Source organism: Hemibagrus wyckioides, linkage group LG03, assembly GCF_019097595.1.
Source record: "Hemibagrus wyckioides isolate EC202008001 linkage group LG03, SWU_Hwy_1.0, whole genome shotgun sequence".
NCBI lineage: Eukaryota > Metazoa > Chordata > Actinopteri > Siluriformes > Bagridae > Hemibagrus > Hemibagrus wyckioides.
Window position 1 is genome coordinate 12,642,897 of NC_080712.1, and position 23,092 is coordinate 12,665,988.

The window sequence follows — 23,092 nt, forward strand, 5'->3', positions numbered from 1 at the left end:
GAGGTCAGCCTACGGTTCTTGATTGACATTCAAATAAGTTTGCAGTCATCTCGCTTGTTACTGACCTGTTTTCGGCCTCTTCCAGGCTGTAGCTTTGTTGTTCCTAGTATCTGTTGCTTGATCTTGTTTTTGTGAACTGCCATCTTTGAAATATTAAGGATAGAAAAAAATTGACCCTCACTGAATTCTTGTGCCAGTAAAGCTAGGCCTGAGCCTTTTTTCTTCACTCAAAACCATTCTTTACACTGTTTTTGGCATGTTCAATGATTATTTTTAAATTTCCAACTACCTTTGAAAGACTTCTAGCATTTTTTACCATCCAACTGGTCACATTGCAAGAGGAGAGTGTTGATTACAGCGGTGCTTTTTTATATTTTTGCCCATTAAATAGGATTGTATTCAGGTGATCACCAAGTCAGTACCTCATTAAGCAGAATGAGGTGTGCTTGTGTAGAAATTTAACAAAGGCTGGCATGGAATGCTTGTCATACTCAGAGAGATGCCTATTTTAGGAGTAAATTGCAGTGGTCTCTTATTTTTTTCTAGAGATATGTGTGTGTGTATGTATGTGTGTGTATGTGTGTATATATATATGTATATATATATATATATATGTATATATATGTATATATATGTATATATATATATATATATATATATATATATATATATATATTTATATATAAAGATATATATATATAGATATAGATATATAGATATAGAGATATATAGATATAGAGATATAGATATATATATAGATATATAGATATATATATAGATATAGATATATAGATACAGATATATATAGATATATATAGATATATCTATATCTATATATATCTATCTATATCTATATCTATATATATATATATATATATATATATATATATAGATATAGATATAGATATAGATATATATATATATATATATATATATAGATATAGATATAGATAGATATATAGATAGATATAGAGTGGAATGTGTTTTCTCAGAGACTCAGAAACAGTGCAACATGTAATGAATCTAACCAACACATATCTTTGGACTGCTGCTCATGCAACATCACAAAACAGCTAAACACACACTGAGGAAAGCAAGAGTGCTAACTTCCTTAGTATATTTGCTCATATGCATGAATGAATGTGTATTTGGTGCCCCACAGTGTACTGCTATCTGAACCCAGGATTGGCTCCAGATCCGCCATGAACCAGTGACTGATGAAAAAGTGGTTACTGATGTTGAATGAAGTAATTCAATTCTATTTTTTTAAAAAACTCTTAACAATGGACATGTAACATAGCAGTTTTACAAAAAAAAACATAAATTCAGGATATAAATTAAAAACTTTATATGAATTTATTCCCAATGAGCAGACCAAAGGCAAAGATAGCAATGAAAAAACACTGAGACAATATTAGGAAGAAACCTTGAAAGGAAGATTCAAAAGGGAACACATCTCTATCTAGGTAACAGCAGATAGTGTATTTATTACAATAATTTCTTTTCTGTAACTGTTTTATATGGTCAAAAATTGCACCTGCATAACCAAAATTCCTTCTAGTTATGCTAGGCATTAGCATTCAAACATCCCAGTTCCCTAACACCCTATGCTCGTAAGACCTCCAGATCTGCTCTTTTACCTAACAAAAAATGATTTACAAAAGGCTTGAGCTTGGTGTTTTTAACTTAGACTTAAACATATGCAGGGATAAAGTAGTTTAAACTTGAGATTTTGTCAATAAAATATTTAAGTCGAATACTTTTGTATATGTAAGATATAACCCTCCTACAGCATAACTCATTTAAAAGAAAAATGTGTGTATTTTATAATATATATTGTGTTGGTAATATATATTTTACTAGTACTTTTGAGGTAAACATCTTTCTTTGTCATTGCATCTCTTACTTGCGCTGCAGTGTCATCTTGATATTCCCCTGTGGGGGGGTTAATAATGGTATATCTCATACCGCTTCTCTCCTTTACTGAACTGAGGAGTATTAACATGTGCTCAGCATGCGAGCTTTGAACCCATGTCTGTTTGTAGTCCTTCATTTATTTACATATCAGTTCATCTACCTGAACACACACAACCTTGATTTTACTTTCTTGTTAACAGGTTGTGGATATCTACTGATACAGCAAGTTCTTTTCTGAGGTTAAGGTATCTGTAGCAACATGGATCATTTAAGCATGAAGAATAAATCGGCCACCAAGAAAAAAGTAGCTATAGTAGGAGGCGGCTTGGTAAGACATCTTTATTGCATGTTTCATTATACAGTGAAGTACTTTTTATATAACCTGAATGATGTATTGTATTCCTGATTGACCAAATAACTTCCACATTTCATTTTTCAAATTTGTTAGGAATGTGGTTTATTTTGAGACAGACATAAGCATATGTTGTGTTTAAATAAGTAATTAAAATTCTGTTATATTCTGGATGAAACACAGAGGGCTCAATAAGTTATAATATGCTTGTGCAATTTTGTAACTGATTTACATCCCAGCCCTTGAATTTTGTTAGAAATGGGAGCTAGAAAAGAAAGTATTTGCTCTTTGGAAATTAAATAAAAGTAATTTATCCATGGTGCTGTGTATTTCATTTATGTTTTACAATAATTATTGATAAAAAAATATTGGTTAATAACAATTTATTTTGTATCATAATTAAAATATTTTTGTTTATAATTGATTAAAGTCAAAGACTTTCCCCAAAATGCTTAGATGATTAATACATATATATATATATATATATATATATATATATATATATATATATATATATATATATATATATATATATATATATATATATATATATATATATATATATATATATTCAGATAATTATATTTGTACAATAACATTTAATGATGATGCTATGATCATCATGACCTTCTTCGGATTTAGGTTGGTGGCTTACATGCATGCTTCCTTGCAAAAAGAGGATTTGAGGTTGCAGTGTTTGAATCTCGAGAAGGTATGTACATAGATTTAATTCTTACAGGCAGAGCATACTAAAGCACATTTATTAAGTATGCATTTGTAAATAACCAGAATTTACCTCTTATATACAATATTATAAAATTAACATGTAGAACTATAATAAAATAATAATAATAATAATAATAAAAAAAAATAATTATTATTATTATTATTATTATATATTGGTGTTGGATGTTATAATGTATAACTGACTTTAATTCCTCAACAGATATTCGCAGTGCTAAAGTAGTAAAGGGCAGGAGCATAAATCTCGCTCTCTCTCATAGGGGACGCCAAGCTTTAAAACATGTTGGAATGGAAGACAAGGTATTACCACAGTGAATATGTTTAATATAATTTATATATATATTTTTTATTCAAAACATTAGATTTTAAAATAGTTAAAGATGATGGAATTACTGGACAATAATTTGAGCATCCATTACTCTCTAATGGAAGACATACTTTTGACCATTTTTAATAAAACAATAATAATACTGTTATGTTCTCTGAATTCAAGGTGAACCAAGTTTAGTTTATATGATGTAGGATAAAATAGTTTAAATATATATTGTTAGATTAAGATCTAAAACTATATCCACATATACACCATGTTCAGTGTTTTGCTGTCTATCAAATGCAGATTGTTTCCAAGGGCATCCCGATGCATGCTCGTATGATCCACAATGTGAATGGAAAACGTTCTCCGATACCTTATGGAAAGAAAGGTCAGGTAGGCCAGTATCAATAATATTTTGTCACAGCACTCATTTTATTTTGAATAGGGTATGGTTTCTTCATTTCTTGAGGTAACAATGACTCAACTCTGGGTGCTTTTTAGTAAAGCAAGGAGCTGTTTCTCACAACTCCAATATTCCCTTATTGACTAGAACATCTGACTCCAATTAGCTTTTAAAAATGTCATTAACCTAGAGGTTCACACACGTTTTTCAGCCTGGAGTTTTGCAGGGCCGGAGTCCAGCAAAGTTTAGCAATTTCACTGCTTTACCAAACATATAAACCCTGGTAATTAACTGTTAAGTGTAACTGGGGTGTTTTAACCCCTGCTTCAAATGATAGGTTCTGTATTGACAAGAACTACATTATAGTCAGAAAGTGTTTGCAGGATAAAGTTCACTCTACATAAAAGCACAAGAAGGGAATAGGGAAACTCACACTCTTTAGAAGTTATTAGGGACCTCTTTTACTGAGTTATATCATAAACATGGTATATATTTTTGATGGAGGTCATTTCTTGTCCATAAAATGCTGCAATGTCAACAACACTGTACTAATATTACAATCAGTATTGGTCAGTTTGTATTCACAGGTTTGTTTTATGTCTCAGAAATGTAGTAACATTTGTCGTTAACATGAAACTGACAAGCAACAGCTTGAACATTTACCACATTTGTTAGGAAATAATCTTTGTCCCCATTCCATTTCCATTATCTTATTATGAATTAATTCACCATTTAATTGCCATTTTCCTTAAATGTCATATATTCTTTCTGTTCAGTACATCCTTTCTGTAGGCAGAGCCAACCTCAATAAGGAGCTACTAACAGGTAATCACACACATGCTTTAAATCTGTCTTATTGGTATAATTGCATTCTCACCAAAATGAAGGTTAATGTAATTTCTAAGTATTCCAGTATTTACTGTAGGTACTACTAACCTGGCTTCGTGATGGACATTTTGTGGTAGTAAAAAAGTTTGTAAAACTTATACACAGTGAGGCTAGGTTGTTTTACTGAGATGTTTAATGTATAAAAGATTTCTTGCCAAATATCCTCTCACTCCAGCGGCTGAAGCATATCCAAACACACAACTGAACTTTAACCATAAACTGCTTGACTGGAGTCCAGAAACAAGGACCATGACCTTTCTTGGGTAAATAGTCTATTCATGTATTTTCTCATTTCACATACAGTTATATTGTTTAAAAGGTGCCCACAGTTTCCTTAAGACATTGCACTCATGCAAAAATGTTGGTCATTAGACTGTGTTTTTTTTATTCTGTAAATTATCCCATGTTGAAATCTTTATATACATTTACTTTGTGTAATTATGAAAATGAGTAATTACAGTGAAGCGGATGATCTCAATATGTTATGTTGTCTGCTCATTGTAGGCCTGATGGTGCTGAAAAGGAGATCCAGGCAGATCTCATAGTGGGCTGTGATGGTGCCTTCTCTGCCACAAGGAAGCAGTTTTTACGCCGCAGTCGCTTTAATTACAGCCAGACCTACATCCCACATGGATACCTGGAGCTCACTATGCCTCAGAGAAATGGTGATGTAAGTGATGGCAACCCTCTCCGACCTCTCATTTACAGGCTTGAGGAAAAAGAAAGTACATCTTGCAACACTTCTGTTATTTTTTATCAGGTCCTAAATAATTGTGATACTTAACAATTTCTATAAATAAACAAGCAATCTCAGATGACCAAAAAAAAAAAATCACAACAGATCTCAGTATGTGGTCAGTTGTTCCACCTTTAGAAACAATAATAGAAGTAACCATATTCTGTAGGAGTTTATCAGTCTCTCATATTGTTTTAGAGACATTTAAGCAACTCTTCTTTGCAGCATTGCTTCAATTCATTGATGCTTGGGGGCATTTATTTATACACAGCTCTCTTAAAATCCTTCCATAGCATTTTTTTTTTCTTGTTTAGGCTTTCAGGTGTTGATTTGAGGAAGTGCTTGGGATCATTGTCCTGTTGCATGGTCCTATTTTGACCCAGCTCAAACTGCTGGATCTCACATTTGTTTCAAAAAGATTAATCCATTGTTGTCTGCAAGATTACCAGGTCATGTAGCTATAAAAGAAGTCCAAATCATAATCCCATTGCCACTATACATAACAGTTGATATGCAATATTTGTGGTGTGTTTTTTTCCCCAAACATGGTGCTGTGCATGATTGACCAAACATTTCCATCTTGGTCTTATCACTCCAAGGATATTGTTCCAGACCTTTTGTGGTTTGTTCAGATGCAATTTTCTTCTTAAGAAAGAAGCATAGCCTAGCCATCCTTACTTGAAAAACATACTTCAGCCTTTTTCTGATTCTGCAGTCATGGACATATCTACTGTATATCTCTGAGCATTATGGTCTGTCCTTGGATTGAATTTGCTAAGAAACTCTGTGAAGATTGCCAGTTGGTGTTGAAGGCTTTCCATTTGTAAACAATTCTTCTCTGGTGAATTTTCATTTGTTTGGAGATGCCCTTAATACCCTTCCCAGATTAATGAGCAGCGACAGTTGCTACTCTGCTTTCATTTCTTCTTGGCGTAATGTAGACACACACCTGAGTGCTCCAGCACACCAAACTGCCAAGGGTTGGCTTTAATATGAGTAGTCGCACCTTTTGATGGTTAACTAACTAACCTTGTGCATTTCACCAGTAAGACCTGGATGCTGATTATTCTCGTAATGATTATGGAAGCAGAAAGGGTGTGCATATTTTTTCCCACCTGGCTTCTGAATGTTGGTTAACATTTCGGGAAAAAATGACAACACATTAAAATCTTTTGACACCTGAGGTTACTTATTTGTTTATAGACATTACTAATGACTACATTTTTGTTTCTAGCCCCTGATAAATAAAAGAAACATAGAACTGAAGGACGGTTTCCTTTCTTTGTCTCAAGAATGTACGTTTATTTATGATTTGATCTAAAGTACCTTGCAAGTGAGGCAGAGCACAATCTAACAGTGAACATCCCATTTATACCTTCTTAAGATGCAAATTTTTAAGTTATTATCTCATAATTATGTCAAATTTTGTAGTTCAAAAATCACTGATATTGCTATAAGAAAGTTTCAGGCTCTTGGAATACCTTAATGTTTAGGTATATCTTGAACCTAAACTTTGTAAAGAATCTTTAGGCTTTGTTCCATGCTGTGATTTGATCATAGTCTCAGTGTATATTTGCTATCAAACAGTTTATTTCATTCAGTAAATATACACATCATTGGGTTAAATATTTTTTATGTATATAGTTATGTAGGTAATTACCACTGTTATATACAGTTTATCTTGCTTATCTCTGTCTTTATGCTCAGTTTGCAATGGAGCCCAATTTTCTTCACATCTGGCCCAGGAACACGTTTATGATGATTGCTCTCCCGAACATGGTAAGTGTAAAACATATTTTAGTCACATTTATGAAGTTACACACTCTGCTTTTTCAAGTTTTCCATGAAGTGATTCCAATTCATTTTAGCTCACTAAGGTATACATTTACCAGAGATTTGACAGAAACTTTATAGTTATAGAGTCTTGGACCTCGTTCCTTATGATCAGATGTGCTCAATTCAGGCATATACCATGTGAAGGTGGGTAGAGGGTTACGCTTGAACATAGCTGATGTCCTGAGTAAGGTTGAGTAACAAAGGTCTACTCCCTAAATAGAATTCCAAATCATTAGTACTACACAAGAAAAAACATATAAAGATCAGGCAGAAATCACCATTCTAGCTCTTCCTTTCAAAACTAGATGATAAAATGATGATAATAATAAGCAACAAGTATCCATGAAGTTTTCTTGGTTTTGCAAGGAAACAACATCTTATTATGACATTATAACAATTTATTCTGATTTTGTCTTTAGTTCCTAAAACCTACAGGAATGTAGTTATTAAACCCTGGGGTCATGGATGCTTGGAACACTATGTTCTTGTGGTTATGATGATATTCCAAAAAAATCTTCCTTTCTACATTATCTATTACTATAGAAACAATAATGCATTAATATTAAACTATCGTTTGTTGCAGCCGGAACCAATCAGTTACAAGAATCAAACTGTGCTATGTTATAAATTTACAACATCCTATATATGTTGTATTTGGAATCTTAATAGCAATCTTAAAGTGTTTATCATGTGTTTCAAAGGACAAGACCTTCACCTGCACCCTCTTCATGCCATTTGAGGAATTTGAGAAGATTGCCACAGACGATGAGCTGCTGAGCTTCTTTCAGAAATACTTCCCAGATTCCATCCCACTCTTAGGAGTGTAAGAAATGTTCAGTCTTTTTCTCTTTTTTCTATTCTGCCGTCTGAATTGTATTGTACAGTACAACTTTTTTTTTTTACTGCCCTAATTTGTGCACTCGGGCAGCAGTTTCAAGCCCTGCTGTCTGTGTAGTATGAAACTGCAGAATAGCAGATTCACTGCCCAAAGTTATGGGGTTTTAATTTGAGAAGTACTGGACATATCAGGTTACTGAAGATATGGAAGCTGTTGAACTGTGCAACACTTTTGAATCCATTGAAGGATGAAACTCAAGAAAAAAACTCTGCTGTGCTGTGTTTTTTCAATTCCCTCTATAATACTGGGTTCAGGTTATTCCTGTTATATAACCATGCACTTCTAAACCCGTTAGATTGAAGTACCCTATTTTTTAAAACCATTTCAGACAAGATGCTTTATTTCACCACAGTGACATCGCTTTTTATATTTTGCCTCAAAACATAACATTAGAGATTTGTTGCTATTATTATAAATTGGAATTTAGAAATTACAGATAAAGACATTATTTTGTGGATTTTGGGATCAATGGATTATTTTAGGTAATTAATTCAATATTGAATTACTTATACTTATGGTCATGAGCTTTGTGTCTTGACCGAAAGGACGAGATCCCAGATACAAGCGGCCGAAATGAGTTTCATTCGTAGGGTTGCGGGGCGTTCCCTTAGAGATAGGGTAATGAGCTCTGTCACCCGGGAGGAGCTCGGAGTAGAGCCACTGCTCCTTCACATCAAAAGGGGCCGGTTGAGGTGGCTCGAGCACCTGTTTCGGATGCCTCCGATGTCTCCCAGGGAAGGTGTTCTGGCCATGCCCCACTGGGAAGAGACCCCAGGGAAGACCCAGGACATGCTGGAGGGACTATGTCTCTCGGCTAAGCTGGGGACACCTTGGAATTCCCCCAGAAGAGCTGGAGGAAGTGTTTAGGGAGAGGGAAGTCTGGGCAACCCGGCTCCAGATGAGCGGGAGACAATGAATGAATGAATGAATGAATGAATGAATGAATTCAATAATGACTCACAGCTCAAAGGCTCTGAATACAATGGGCCTTACTTATTAATATTCTGTTACATTTGCATTGCATGTAAAGATTTTCACAGTCTAAACTGAGCATTTCTGTCAGAGTTTCAATATTCATTATTCTATATTGTTCTATATACAAGAAATTAGCCATGAGTAACTGTAGTATCAGTCACAAAATGACCAGATGTTTTATTTTTGCTCCGCTTTTGGAAAAAGATCCCGAAGCTGGCTAGCTAGCTCCTATTGATTTGTACAATCCAACTTTAAAGGTGCTTCTGGGAAAACTGACATACATTTTTCTGTTTTATCTTCATCTGTCAAGCTCTTCAGACTCTTCAGACTTCTACCTCTGATGTCCTGAACACTACTGCAGTCACCTTTTCTAACTAGGATTCTAAACTCCTTATATGTAAATTTATACAAACTCAGGAGCTCACACAGGATACTAAGGTTATTCCTAACTTACTGGATTTCCATGAACCACATTTCTTGTTTAAATGCTTCAGCAAAAAAATTTACTAAAATCTGTTCAATCTTGATAAATTAGGCACAATATTATCAATCACTATAAAGATGTTTTGTTTTGAAATTATAACTTATGGTACTAATCTGGTACTGTAATGTACAGGTAATGCTTATGTAAATGCAAAAAAATTCAGATTCTTTCATATGATGTTCTAATATTTCTTTACATAAATTGCATTTTAAACATATAACACACAGTTTACCTGAGTTGCATGAACCGTTGTGCCACATTGAACAGGATTAAAAATGTCCTTGTCAAAATTACATAAGCAGTGTAAACTTGGGTCAGCAAATATGGGTGGCTATTGTGTGTTTGTACATGTTCGGGCTTTTACAGCGTTTCCGTACAGCTGTGGCATTTTTCTGTGCACTTATTGAAATGAATTTAGATAAAACTAATAAGTTAAGCTCACATTCCTTACTTCTAACTATTGTGTGTTTGTACATGTTCGGGCTTTTGCAGCGTTTCCGTACAGCTGTGGCATTTTTCTGTGCACTTATTGAAATGAATTTAGATAAAACTAATAAGTTAAGCTCACATTCCTTACTTCTAACTATTGTGTGTTTCAGTGATTCTCTGAAGAGGGACTTTTTCCGACTGCCCGCTCAGGCCATGGTGTCAGTGAAGTGCTGTCCTTATCATGTGAACGACAAATGTGTCTTAATGGGAGACGCTGCTCATGCTGTGGTGCCATTTTATGGCCAGGGAATGAATGCAGTGAGTATAAATGAGAACAGTGGGAAGTATGAGGATGTAGTGATGGATTTTTGCTGCTGTTTTATTTTCTGAATTTTCTATAGTACATAAGATGTTTAACTTTTGAACTGATTTATAATCAAAATATTTTAGTATGGTGCCAAGAGAGGAACATAAGTTGTACAGTGTAACCTAGTTTCTGTGCACAGGCCATATATAATACAGTTTTTTTTTTATGTTAAATTGCTCTGAATTATTTAGTATGTTTAAACTTTTTTACTACTATTATACTGGATTCATCAGAAAATGTGGAAATCTCTTAAATTTATCTATTTGGGATTTACAAATTACTTAACATGTGGGAATGAGTAGGATTACATTAAGACGTTCGAAATGACAAGCTCCTCATATCCAGAACTTTGAATTAGAAACAGGATATAGAATCTAATATAAAAAGATGAAATTATTAACACGAATGTTCATTCGAAACAGCATTCTGCAACACAAATTTTTATTCTGTTACTGCCCGAGTAATTTTTCCTACCTTTGTGTCTTAGGGCTTTGAGGACTGCCTTGTTTTTGATGAGATTCTCGATCGGTTTAATGAAGATTTTTGTAAGTCTGTTTCGCTGTGTGCTTCAGAACATGTTGCAGTTTGTATTAAATCACAGTAAATAACATTCACCCTCCACTACTGACATTCTTATTTTACGTTTCAGACTAATTTATAATGTATAAGCTTGTTTTTGATTAAAAGCTTCACTTACTGAGAAGACTTTGCTTTGATTATTTACACATTAATCACAATCTCCGCCTTGTCTAAGCTTCATTGTAATTGTAGGTGTCCTTAGGATGTCATGCTGTTGTTGTTTCTAAGTAGAGATCTTGCTGACTGTGTTTGACAGAGTAACAATGAACAGTTATTTATGTATATACATGTATTTTTGACAGCTGCAGTTCTCCCAGAGTACTCACGAGTCCGTGTACCTGATGACCATGCCATAGCTGATTTGGCGATGTACAATTATATAGAGGTGATTTATTTATTTTAAAAATAGTGTGTAATTGTAGCATATACCTGCAGTATAGGTTGTACAAACAGGTAATGTTTATGGTAAATACTATTACAGCTTTGTCCTGTTACCTACTGGTGTTTCCTGGGTTTGAGGCATTTATATACAGGATAAATTTTCTCTTCAAATCCACTAAATGCCTTTGTTAATAAATGGAAATCACAGAATGTGAGCTTTCTTTTTTGGACTTTAGAAAAGTGTGAAAGGAAACATTGAGGGATAAAGGGAAATATTTTTCCCTTAGAGGTGTCATCACTGCTACTTTGCAAGTATATACACAAGCAAAATTAGATAAATAAGAAATACATTATGGTCAAGAGATAAATGTGGAGAAGTTTTAAATACATTTACAGTGGAAATAAAAAGTCTATACACGCATATTTTTTAAATTGATTGATAAATTGATAAATACAGATTTGTGATGTAACAACCAACAACATTCAAGTGAAAAATACACTGTATTGGCTGTACACCAGCGCACAAAGCAAGGTCGATAAAGACATGGATGAGCGAGTTTGGTGTGAAGGAACTTTACATGGTCCTGACCTCAACCCAATAGAACACCTTTGGGATGGAGACTGCGGGCCAGACCTTCTCGTCCCACATCAGTGCCTGACCTCACAAATGTGCTTCTAGTGGAATAATCAAATATTCCCATAAACACACTCCTAAACCTTGTGGAAAGCCTTCCCAGAAGAGTTAAAGATGTTATAGCTGCAAAGGGCGGGGCAACTTCATATTAAATTCATGTGTATGTAAAGGTGTCCCAGAACTTTTGGAAATATAGTGTATTTAAAACTTTAATACAATTAATTATCATTTACATGTCATCAATTGATTCTGATTAACCCCCAAATAAAGATCAGCTTTTTTTTTTTTTTTTTTGACATATTCATGGATTCATGACACTTCTGAGGCCACATCCCGCAAATAGCTTCTAAACATGTAGAGGGTCTCATTGTAAGGTATCAGGAGAGATCCTTTTCTTTTTCTCTTGAATTTAATTGGTTGCTGTATCATATTCAAGGTGGAAAACATCTAACATTATTTAACTTGCTTTCATTTTCTGCATTACAAAAGCCAGCAATTTGCAGGGATGTGCAGAGTTCATATCTACTGTACATTCTTTCCAATTATAATGACTACAGTTGTCAAAAATGAACTGAAACAAGTTCATTTTCCAACCTGGTGTCTTTGTGGTTTTGCTCTATTAGTAATGCTTTGAATAAAACATCATGCTATTGTATATTCTAACACAATATTAGAATTATTATTATATTTAATATATTATATTATTATATTAATCTATATATTAGATTATATAGATTAATATATTATAATATATTAATTATATTTTAATATATTATATTATTATATTAATCTAATCTAATAAAATAATTTTTTTTTTTCCTGTCTTAGATGCGAGCACATGTAAACTCCAAGTACTTTCTGTTCCGTAAATATCTGGACAACGCACTCCATTTTATCATGCCGAGAACAATAATCCCATTGTACACAATGGTACATCATTTTGTGCTTAATATTCTCCTTGTTTCCAAGTCTTATATCTGCTTAATGCAAAAAAAAATCACTTTAGATCTTATTTGTTTTTAGGTCACCTTTACACGAACCCGCTACCATGAAGCAGTGATCCGTTGGAAATGGCAGAACAAGGTGAACTCTAAAAACCTTCAGAAGTGTGTGTGTTTGTGTGTGTGTGTGTGTGTGTGTGTGTGTTGGGGGAAGGGGTGGAGAGGAACTGGCAGTGGTGTCCAAGCAACTAGAAAGACTGAGAATATGAGACATCCTTTTTAAAAGAAATGTCAGTGTCTGGCATGGCACATGGCATTTGCCTTAAATGTTATGCCTTAAATGTTCAACTGTTCATCACTAAACCCAATTATGATTAAAAAAATTATCCATTAACTAACAAAAATGATTATTAGCTTAATATCAGCTGACAGAACAAAGCCTTTATCATCTAATATTCATTTTACTGCAATCTTCTAGTAAGAAATATTACATAAATCTGTGCCTATGTTCACTTACTTTTTTGATTAACCATAAGAACAACCTGATCCTTCATCATCCTTGTATTATGCAGGTGATTCGTCAGGGCATGTTGCTTTTTGGGACAGTGTCTACAGTGGGAGCGACTTATCTCCTAATTAGATACATTCCCAAAAAGCCCAGCATCGCTATGGAGCAGCTATGGAGCAGAGTTCTCGCCCTCAAATGGCTGCAAAAGTAAGATTCACCAAGACAACATGGAAGATATTTCAGGATGTCTCTGTCATACCCAATTTCAATGAATACTTTGAGATCCTGTGATTTCCTTTAAATTCCATTAAAATTTAATGTCAGCAAATCATTGCTACCATTAGATCCTGATGGTGTTTAAGAAGGTTTTGTCTGAACAGAAGCAAGAGGGTTGGATTGGGTTTAATCTTGGTGAATAACAGTAATTCTTATTCGAATAATTAATAATTAGAGAAATAATGTCACGATTTTCAGACCAGACATGTCTCTCAGACTCAAAGAAATGATAAATATACATTTTTAAACTTTTTAATGCCATGAATAAGCAGAGTTGGCTGTTGTGGTTAAGGTTAAAGCTCTTTCTTAATGACTAGGAAGCTGGTGAGTTCAAATTCCTGAGCTTTTTAAGAGACACCATCAAGCCCTTGAGCAAGACCCTTAATATTTATATAATATATATATATATATATATATATATATATATATATATATATATATATATATATATATATATAACATATGTTACATAAAAGGTGTTTGCAAATTGAAAATGTAGTTCAATGTTTATAAGATTATCCATTTATATCTAAACAATAAATTTTGGTTAATTTACAACACTATGTCTGTTTTTGTTTTACTTTTTACATGTACACTTATGAAGACAGCCTTTTTATCATTTCAGATTTACAATACATTTTCCTAAATATGTGCTTGCTGCATATAACCTGTATTACTCTCTTCTTATGTGGCATAAATGTACAACTATAACACCTTACATCTCTGCCTGATCATTTGCACTCATGCATAGTCATCCTACCAACAATTTAGCCAGCTGACCTGCAGTTTGCTTGTTTCTTGCCACACACCTTTTTGTGTTTGTGGAGATATGATCCCTCATGTGGTTTCTGAAGAATGAAAGCATGGATAATAGTGCTCACCATTTGTTGATTACTGGTTGTTTATCGGTCATCAAGCTAATTTTGACATAGAATTCTGCATAATCTTATTGCACTATGGATGTGTGCCATGTGTGTATGCCTACTGATATCTGCTATGCTGACCTAGAACCCCAATCAGTCCTGTTCAGTGTGAAGCTGCTCAGGTGAACATAGCCATAGACAGGCATGACCTTTTTAATATGAACATTATTTTATATCTGACTTCCTCCTTTGACTTCTGTAGACAGGTTCATAAGATTCATTCTAGGAAGAATGGAAGGTCATTTCATGGTGTGTGCACATGAAAACGTTCACTGGACTGAGAATCCTGCAAAATAGAAGTGAAAAGAAGCTTATAGATGCAAATATAAACCCTCTTTATTGGTCTGTGCTGGCTAATAGGAATGTTTTTTTTCTCATTGCAAAGTCGAAATTGTGCTGATGAAGAAACCACTGACCTCACTGAATCCTTTTGATTTTTTTTAATATCTCGCACAAGGGATGTTGAAAAGATAATGCACCTCCCTTGCAGAATTTTTTTTAACAGTAGTCAAGTCGAGTACCTGATCTGTGATCGCTAAATACAGTGATCGCTAAATACAGGCAGTGAATCACATACTGATTGAAAACCAGTCAACATACTGTGTGTGAGTATTAATAAAGTATTAATAACAGTGGTAAGACAGCAGGTTATTGTGACTATAATGAATGTGCATAAAATATAGCCTTCATAATAAAATACTTAAAATTTTATGAGCAATTAAGCAGTATTTATGTTGAATGTGAATACTTCTGACCATGTGAAAGGGGTTCTTTCACACATGTACCTCTGTGAAGTGGCAGATGGCTTTACTGTGTGTATCAAGTAAAATGAGCATCTGAATATGCAACACAATGGTGCTGTAAAAATGTGTTACATATTTTGTCTCCTCTTAAAGTATTGGAAGGAACTCTATTGTTTTTCAGATCAAAATATCAGCTTTAATTCCCTGATATTAACATCTATATGTGTTCACAACATAGAACATTGCACTATTTATTTGCACCTACCCATTTCTCAAGTGATCAAAAATATTGGAACAGGCGTTTCTGGTTGCCCAAATTTGCCGTTAGACTCGGTTTAACCTGTGAAGACGGCTTTTCTTGATTAAAGGATAAAACGGCTTAGTGGTGAGAGAAAAACAAGCCATTTTAAAACAAAGAAAAGAGGAACAACCAATCTGGGTCATTACACAAACACTGGTCATAGCCAAAAAGACAATTTGGAAAATCTTGAAAAGGAAAGAAATTACTAGAACACTAATAAACAGTCACTGAACAGGTCAGCCAAGGAAAACAAGAGCAGCTGATGACAAACATTGTGAGAGCTGTAAAGAAGAACCAAAAAACAGCAGTCAGTGACATTAGCAACAACATCCACAGGGCAGAGCTGAAGGTATCACAAGTCAGGGTTCAAAGAAGACTTTGAGAGAAGAAATACAGAGACCATAGCACAAGATGAAAATCACTCACCAACAGTAAGAATCAGAAAGACAGATTGGAATTGACAAAGAAGTACACAGATGAGTCACAAAAGGTCGGGAACCAAGTTTACCCCCTACCAAAGTGATGGGCAAAGGGTAGAGAAGGAAATGATCTATTCATGAATGTGAACAGAGAAATGTATTTACTTTGGAGGATCATTATCCAGCAATAAAAAATAACCCAAAGCACACTGCCAGCTCAACAGATGACTTTATCGGGGGAAAAAGTGAAAGGTTTTAGACTGGTCATGCCAATCACCAGAACTTAACTCAGTTAAGCATACAGAAAACCCAGGCAGAAACCCTCAAAACAAACCACAACTGAAGAAAGCTGCAGTATTCCAGGAAAAACCATAAGAAATGAATGTTATAGTTTGTCTCCAGCTTGATGCAGTTACCGCAAGCAAGGGATAAGCAACCAAATATTAAGTGCTAGTCTGAAGGTAAAAAAAATCTGTTTCAAAGAGTTTTGATCACATAGAAATTGGATAGTTTGCAATCAAAAGAGCAAAAACACATCTAGATCAGGAAATGAAATCTGAAATATTGATCAAATGTCTCCGATTCATATTTTGATCTCAAACCCAAGTGTCTTTAGTGTATAGCAAAAACAAAAGCTTGCTGTTCCAATACTTTTGATGTACTTGTGGTGCAGTCAAAGTGGTCGAACTTGAATCACGTTGGTCTCTGATGGCTCTTTACATTTATAGCTAATGTCCAGTGGGTCTGTGTCATTGCTGGCAATGATGAAAACGATGGATGAGGAGTTGAAGGTCACCCTTTTCTTAGGCCTGTCATCACGGCTATGTGACATCACGATAGGGCGTACTGGCTGGCTGGAGCAGGCCAGGGGGTGATCCTTGATGCTGCACTGCAGGTGGGCCAGGCGGAAGCACAGCAACTGCGAGACACAACGCCGAAACTAACAAAGAACACACACACACATGCAGACAGATAATGAGAGACAAACACATGAAAACTCTTTTCTAGGTATATGTTAAAACTGATTCATGACTAATGTTGATACTATATAAAACAAATATATTTTTTGCTCAGTAAACTCAAATATAGGTCTAGAGTCTATTTCCGTCACCTTCCTGCTCATGAAGCCATATATAATTGGGTTATAAGCTGTGCTGGACTTGGCGAAGAATGAGGGGATGATGGCAGCTGTGGGTGAGACGGCATTCCGCTTGCCAAAAGCTACCAGCATTGAGACCACGGCATAGGGTGTCCAGCACATCAGATAACAGAAAATCATCATCAGGAACATAGCAGCCAACTTCTTTTCATAGCGTAGGACCTTAATAATTTGCACCGTCTGAAGATCCTCAATGGAGCGCAACTACAGAAAGAAATGGAAAGAAAAGGAAGAAAAGAATTAACACTCTGATAAACTCTATTTTACTTCACAGAGAATAATAACTAAAGTTTCTTAAAGTCTGATTTTCAAATGAATTGTGATTACTTGTATGGTGCAAAGCTTGGTTCCGACATAGCTTAAAAATATATAAGAGAGTAACAGCATCTGAGAAGGTCAAAATCTAGAGACAAAGTACAGACTTGGTGAATCTGGTGTCAATTAAGGTGAAAATGGTGACATGGATACGAAGGATAAATAAAATCTATAAGAGTCTATACTATTCTCAGGTAACTTGCAAATCATACAGTGTAACTTGTGCTTTACAATTTGTGCAAAAATTGTTTTAAACATGTCTTTGCAAAAGTCCTAGTAATGTTGCACAGCATCGTGTAGAAGACGCTAAATGGCAAAGGGAACCAATTTACAAGCCACCTTTGAAAAAATCATGCCATCATTAAACATCCATTAAATATTGTGTTGGCTTGCTTTCTACATTTTTCATATTCTTTAATTAATACCAATATAAATGCCTGGGTTTCACAATTTTCTTTTTGGATTACACTCTTAGTCTCTGTAAGTTATATGATTTGAAGTTGAGGTTTATATTTATTTAGTCTTCTTATACGTAAATTTTCATCAAGAGGCCCATTATTCACAACGCTAGAATATCTGGTTTCTAGCACCAGTTGTTTTCTTTCAGATCTAACAGATTCTCCTCTTTTTTAGTATGTAATAAAGACTTGGTTTTGACAGTCAGATACACTATATTGCTAAACGTATGAGGACATCTGTCTGTCACACCCATATGTGAGCCTTGCCCAACCCGTTGCCACAAAGACAGAATCACACAATTGTTTGGAACATCTTTGTACACTGCAACATTGACTTTTCCTTTATTGGAACTAAGGGGCCCAAACCTGTCCCAGCATGACAATGAGGAAATGTTGGTTTGGACATAATTGACCAGAAAAACAGATTAATCATATGACAAAATAAATGCATGGAGCAATCCAACATTGTCAACACATTTTTTTCTTACCATGTGCACTGTGTACAGGATGTTTCCATAGCAGTAGGCCATAATCCCCACAGGAACAAAGAAACAGGCAAGGAGGAAGAAAAGGATGAAGGAGGCGTCATTGGGGTCTTTAGAGGCCCAGTCCAAAGAGCAGCCCAGTTGGTGGATCTCCAGGGTGTACCTGTTCCAGCCCAGGAGAGGGGCACCAGTCCAAGCGAGTGAATAGAGCCAGATGTGGGTGATGGCTCTCCAGGCCCAGGGGAAGTCTATGACCTTGGCATGTACCACTCGAATGTAGCGTTCATATGCCAGGGCACATAGTGTCATGATGGACACGATACCTGGGATGACAAAGAAAGGCCACAATGGGATCAGCAAGAAAGCTGATGCATATCAAATATTGGAAGCCTTATGTTGCAGTGCCAATTTTCATTGTTCATGACCAAAAACTGCCTTTTTTCATAGGAATAGGCTATGTTGTTAACATTGCATATAGCCAAACACAGGCTGTGTTACAATGTGGAACAAATCCCCCCCCAAGTCAATCGCTCAGGTTCATGGTAGAGTTGGGAGATGACATATGTACCAGGATTCCTTCATGCCTGGCTTCTGGGTTTCTCTTTAATTCAGCTTTAATTCAGCTTTAATAAGCTTGTCTGCTTACGCCCAATGCCAGTGCCGAATCTCAACACACATCTTCTCCTTGCCACTATCTCTTCCCCTTGATTATAAAAGGTCTATGTTTATATCCAGATGTCCGTATACCTGTGTTGTGACAATATCACTTGTTAATAGCAAAATGCAAAACTGAACTGAATTGAACTGAGCTTTCTATGAAAAGGTCACTGATATCATAGTGTTCAGATGTGTCAAATCAGTGCATTGATCAGGTTTTTTTTCGTGGGATCTCTATCGGGTGAAATTTTCTAAAAGATTTCTTCTTCTACTTGAAACTTTTTCTTAGAGATTGGTCTCCTCCATGAAGCCATGAAGGTTTCTATTAAGGATATAGTAGTGCCATGTTTACAAGTGCCAGTGTTAGAAGACTAAGTGCAAAAACCTTCCTTCTATTAACAAAGGGGTGATGCAAATCTAGGTCATACACACACGCACTGTCTTTGTATCTCCTTCCACAGTTATTACCATGAGACGCTGGTTTCTGTCTCCTACGCAGCTGCTCTTTCAGAACATCAACTGATCTGCAGAGGCAATGCAATTAAAAGTGGGAGATATTTTCCTGCACACACCTTAGTTACACTGACCTAATTACCCAGATATGTATAAATCTCACTCCAGAGACTATGTAAACATTCTTTTAGCGAATAGAGCATTGTGCAAAGGTGATATTGTTAATCGGTGATATCTGTTTTGAAAAATAGACTTTTTTAATTTTACTAGATCTCTATATTTAGTAGGTATTTTTTTCTCTCGCTTCAGATTGCATCGGATGTCACAAAAGTGATATCACCAAAAACAGGGCATTCCTCTAAAATTTACAAAAAGGCAAGACGAAAACTTACCAGAGAGGCTGCCAAGAGACATGTAGCAATATTAAAGAAGCTGCAGGAATAACTGAAAAGTACGAATTAATCTCAGCATGTGACAACATCCTCCCATGTTTTTAACATATCTGGGCTTTATTCCCCCAAATAAACACCCAAGCTCAAAGAAATCACCCTAAATCATATGGCAAAATGTTATGGTCTAATGAGACCAATTCCAAAAATTTCAAAGCGTATGTTTGATGCAAAATATCACATCACCATAAGGATTGCCATATCCACACTGCAGCATGGTGGTGGAAGCCTAATTCTTTTTGGCTGCTTTTCTTCTGCCAAAACTAGTGATTTTATCAAGGTGGAATCCTGAATAGCTACAAACACCGGTCAATATTAGTGTATGAAAAGGAATTTCACCTTTCAGCACGACAATAACCCAAAGCAAATATCCAAACCACGAAGCTTACCCAAAAGATCAGACCTGAATCCAACTATAAATCTGTGGGTGACCTCAACCAGGAGATGACCTTACAATTCAACAGCTCTAGAAAGTTTTTATAAGAAAGAGTCTGAAAATATCGCCAAGTTAAGACATGCCATGCTGATAGACTCTTACCGAAAAAAAAGACTGAGTGGTGAAATAAAACCAAAAGGTGCTTCAACAAAATATTAGTTTAGAATTTACTTTATCTACTTTTTTTTCCCAAACATCACAAAATCCTGCCATTTTAAAAGGCTTGTGTACACTTTTTATATCCACTATATCCATTATATAGTGCTGTAAATGTATTATTGGTCAATATCAGTGACAGCTGGTAAGCATAGTAGATGGGAGAGTAAATCTAATATAAGTAAAATAATACAGTTGTGTCATGCATTAGATCACAAAGTCTCATCAATGGCATAATGAAAATGATGTGGCTTTCATCCTGGTCAGCATCATTGTGTATCTGTATTCTATATCAGGAACACTGGGCAAAACAGAAGAACAGACAGTAGCTCAAGTGTAGGATAGAGTTGATCTGAAGGACCCTGGAGATCTGAAGGACCCTGGAGATCTGAATGGGCAACACTGCCTACTTGCACCACTCTGCTGGCCAAAATCAGCATTGTATATAGTAAGTGTAGCCCCAGACACACTGCCATGTCTGGTTAAAGTAAAACTTGCTCAGCAGTTATACTATGGTTGCCCTCTTCCACTGATAATGAGGCAGAATATTGAATGACAGGAAATGGGCTAACTGGGTTTCAGTCACTGTACTGTACACTGTACTGTATAACTGTACACATACAATTTGCACATGTACATGCTCAAGATATACAGGGGCACTAACTTGAATCTTTCTTTGTTCCTTGTGTAGTAACTTGGTTACTAAGTTGTACACTTTCTTAAATGTAATTCCTGTCCAATTATGTTACCTATATTTAAAAATACAATATATCCACATTACCAGATGAAAGATACATATTATAGCAAGGATGTTCAATCTTATCTGCAAAGGGCCGGTGTGGGTGCAGGGTTTCATACCAATCAAGCAGAAGCCACACCTGATTCCACCTGTATAATCAGTTGATCTTGGGAGTTGAATAGACTCAGTTGTGTCTTCTGCTTGGCTGGAATGAAAACCCGCACCCACGACGGCACTTTGCAGACAGGATTGGACACCTCTATATTATAGGTACAAAAGATGAGGGATGAGGAAAGGTACTCAGATCAATTGGTACTATCATACTAGAAATTGAGTATATACATCTATCTACATATCTATCTATCTATCTATCTATCTATCTATCTATCTATCTATCTATCTATCTGTTAATGTTGTACATACAATGTACATAATGCACACATTTTGCACACAATACATTATTACTCTTTTCTTAACATTTTATATGCTGAAAAAACAACTTGCACATACTTCTCTATGCACATACTAACAAAGTTGCTATGTACTTGTAAAGTTCTATCTATCTATCTATCTATCTATCTATCTATCTATCTATCTATCTATCTATCTATCCTCCAAAAGTTAACAAAACATCACATTATGACGATGACTAACCGAACAGACAGTTGCTGAATCCGTCCCATACACACGTGCTACTGTCCCAAACCCATCTTCTCTCCAAGCACGAGACCAAGGTGAAATTGGTCCCGAACACCGACACCAGCAGGTCACTCACACTGATGTTCACCAGCAGTAAGTTGGTGGGCGTCCGCAGCCTCTTAAACTTATAGTAAAGTGCGAGGACGAGCAGATTGTTGCAGAAACCCAGCACCCCGATGGTTCCGATGGAAACGGCGAGAAGTTTGTACGTCCCGACGGGAAACAGCGAGGTGTCTGCGTGCATCCGAGTCCCGGTGTCGTTGAGAGGAGTCATCGCAGAAGTAATTTAGTGTCTGCCATTCTGATGCACCACTGCTGGCTGGAATGGTGGCTCCCCAGAGAAACCTAGCAGGGAGTACGTGTGAAACTCCTCGCTCGTCTGTCCTTTATCACTGTCACTGCGTCCTCTGGCTGCACAGCTCACTGTACCCAAGATGCGCGCGAGCTCAGGTGTTGACGCGCGAGCTCTTTAGTTACAGAGCCCCTCCATAATGAATAGCATTTGCCCCAATAACATGATTTCATTTTACATTGGTGCAATTTATATTTATGTTCAGCCTTACACGTGTGCTTAATCAAATAAACCTGAGTTAATAAATGCTACTATTAGTTTAATGTACTATTATTTTATTAAATACTGCATTCTGAACTGAACTTTATTCTCAGCTGCTATTTCTACCTCACTGTAACATACATTAAAACATAGTTGACCAGTTTCTGCATCAGGTGCAGTAGTTGGATATTATAATGATAATTGTGTTGTGTTGTCTGTAATGTGTGTGTTGTGTTCTGTGTGAATGTATAGTGTTGCGCCTCACACCTCTGGGGTTGGGGGCTCAATTCCAGTCTTTGCCCTGTGTGTTTCTTCCTCTACTTTGGGGGTATTTCCACTAGGTACTACAATTTCCTTCCCTAGTCCTAAGACATGCATTGTAAACATCTCTAAATTGTCTATAGTGTATGAATGGGAGTGAGTTTTTGTGTAATTGTGCCCTACAATGGGTTGACACCCAGCCCAGGGTGTCCCCAGCCTTGTGCC

General features: G+C 35.7%; 2 protein-coding genes across 3 annotated transcripts; one reads left to right on the forward strand and one right to left on the reverse strand.

Annotated features, from left to right (window-relative positions):
• The first annotated feature begins 2,078 nt into the window (after positions 1-2,078).
• LOC131345853 (kynurenine 3-monooxygenase) lies at positions 2,079-14,058 on the forward strand. The gene is made up of 15 exons (XM_058378953.1): positions 2,079-2,245; positions 2,912-2,981; positions 3,216-3,313; positions 3,630-3,719; positions 4,506-4,554; positions 4,793-4,880; positions 5,122-5,287; positions 7,061-7,132; positions 7,891-8,012; positions 10,146-10,293; positions 10,830-10,887; positions 11,224-11,306; positions 12,765-12,866; positions 12,960-13,019; positions 13,450-14,058. The coding sequence occupies exons 1-15, from the start codon at positions 2,177-2,179 to the stop codon at positions 13,594-13,596; spliced, it is 1,422 nt and encodes a 473-aa protein (XP_058234936.1). The 5' UTR covers positions 2,079-2,176; the 3' UTR covers positions 13,597-14,058.
• A 788-nt stretch (positions 14,059-14,846) lies between these two features.
• Positions 14,847-22,458, reverse strand: opn3 (opsin 3). Of its 2 annotated transcripts, XM_058380220.1 has the most exons (5): positions 22,009-22,185; positions 21,474-21,613; positions 18,468-18,787; positions 17,159-17,410; positions 14,847-16,987 (listed from the first exon to the last, which is right to left on the reverse strand). In XM_058380220.1, the coding sequence occupies exons 1-5, from the start codon at positions 22,035-22,037 to the stop codon at positions 16,721-16,723; spliced, it is 1,008 nt and encodes a 335-aa protein (XP_058236203.1). In that variant the 5' UTR covers positions 22,038-22,185; the 3' UTR covers positions 14,847-16,720. The 2 variants fall into 2 exon arrangements, with proteins under 2 accessions (XP_058236203.1, XP_058236196.1); XM_058380213.1 differs by lacking the exon at positions 21,474-21,613 and having other exon boundaries at positions 14,852-16,987; positions 22,009-22,458.
• Between the last annotated feature and the right edge of the window lie 634 nt (positions 22,459-23,092).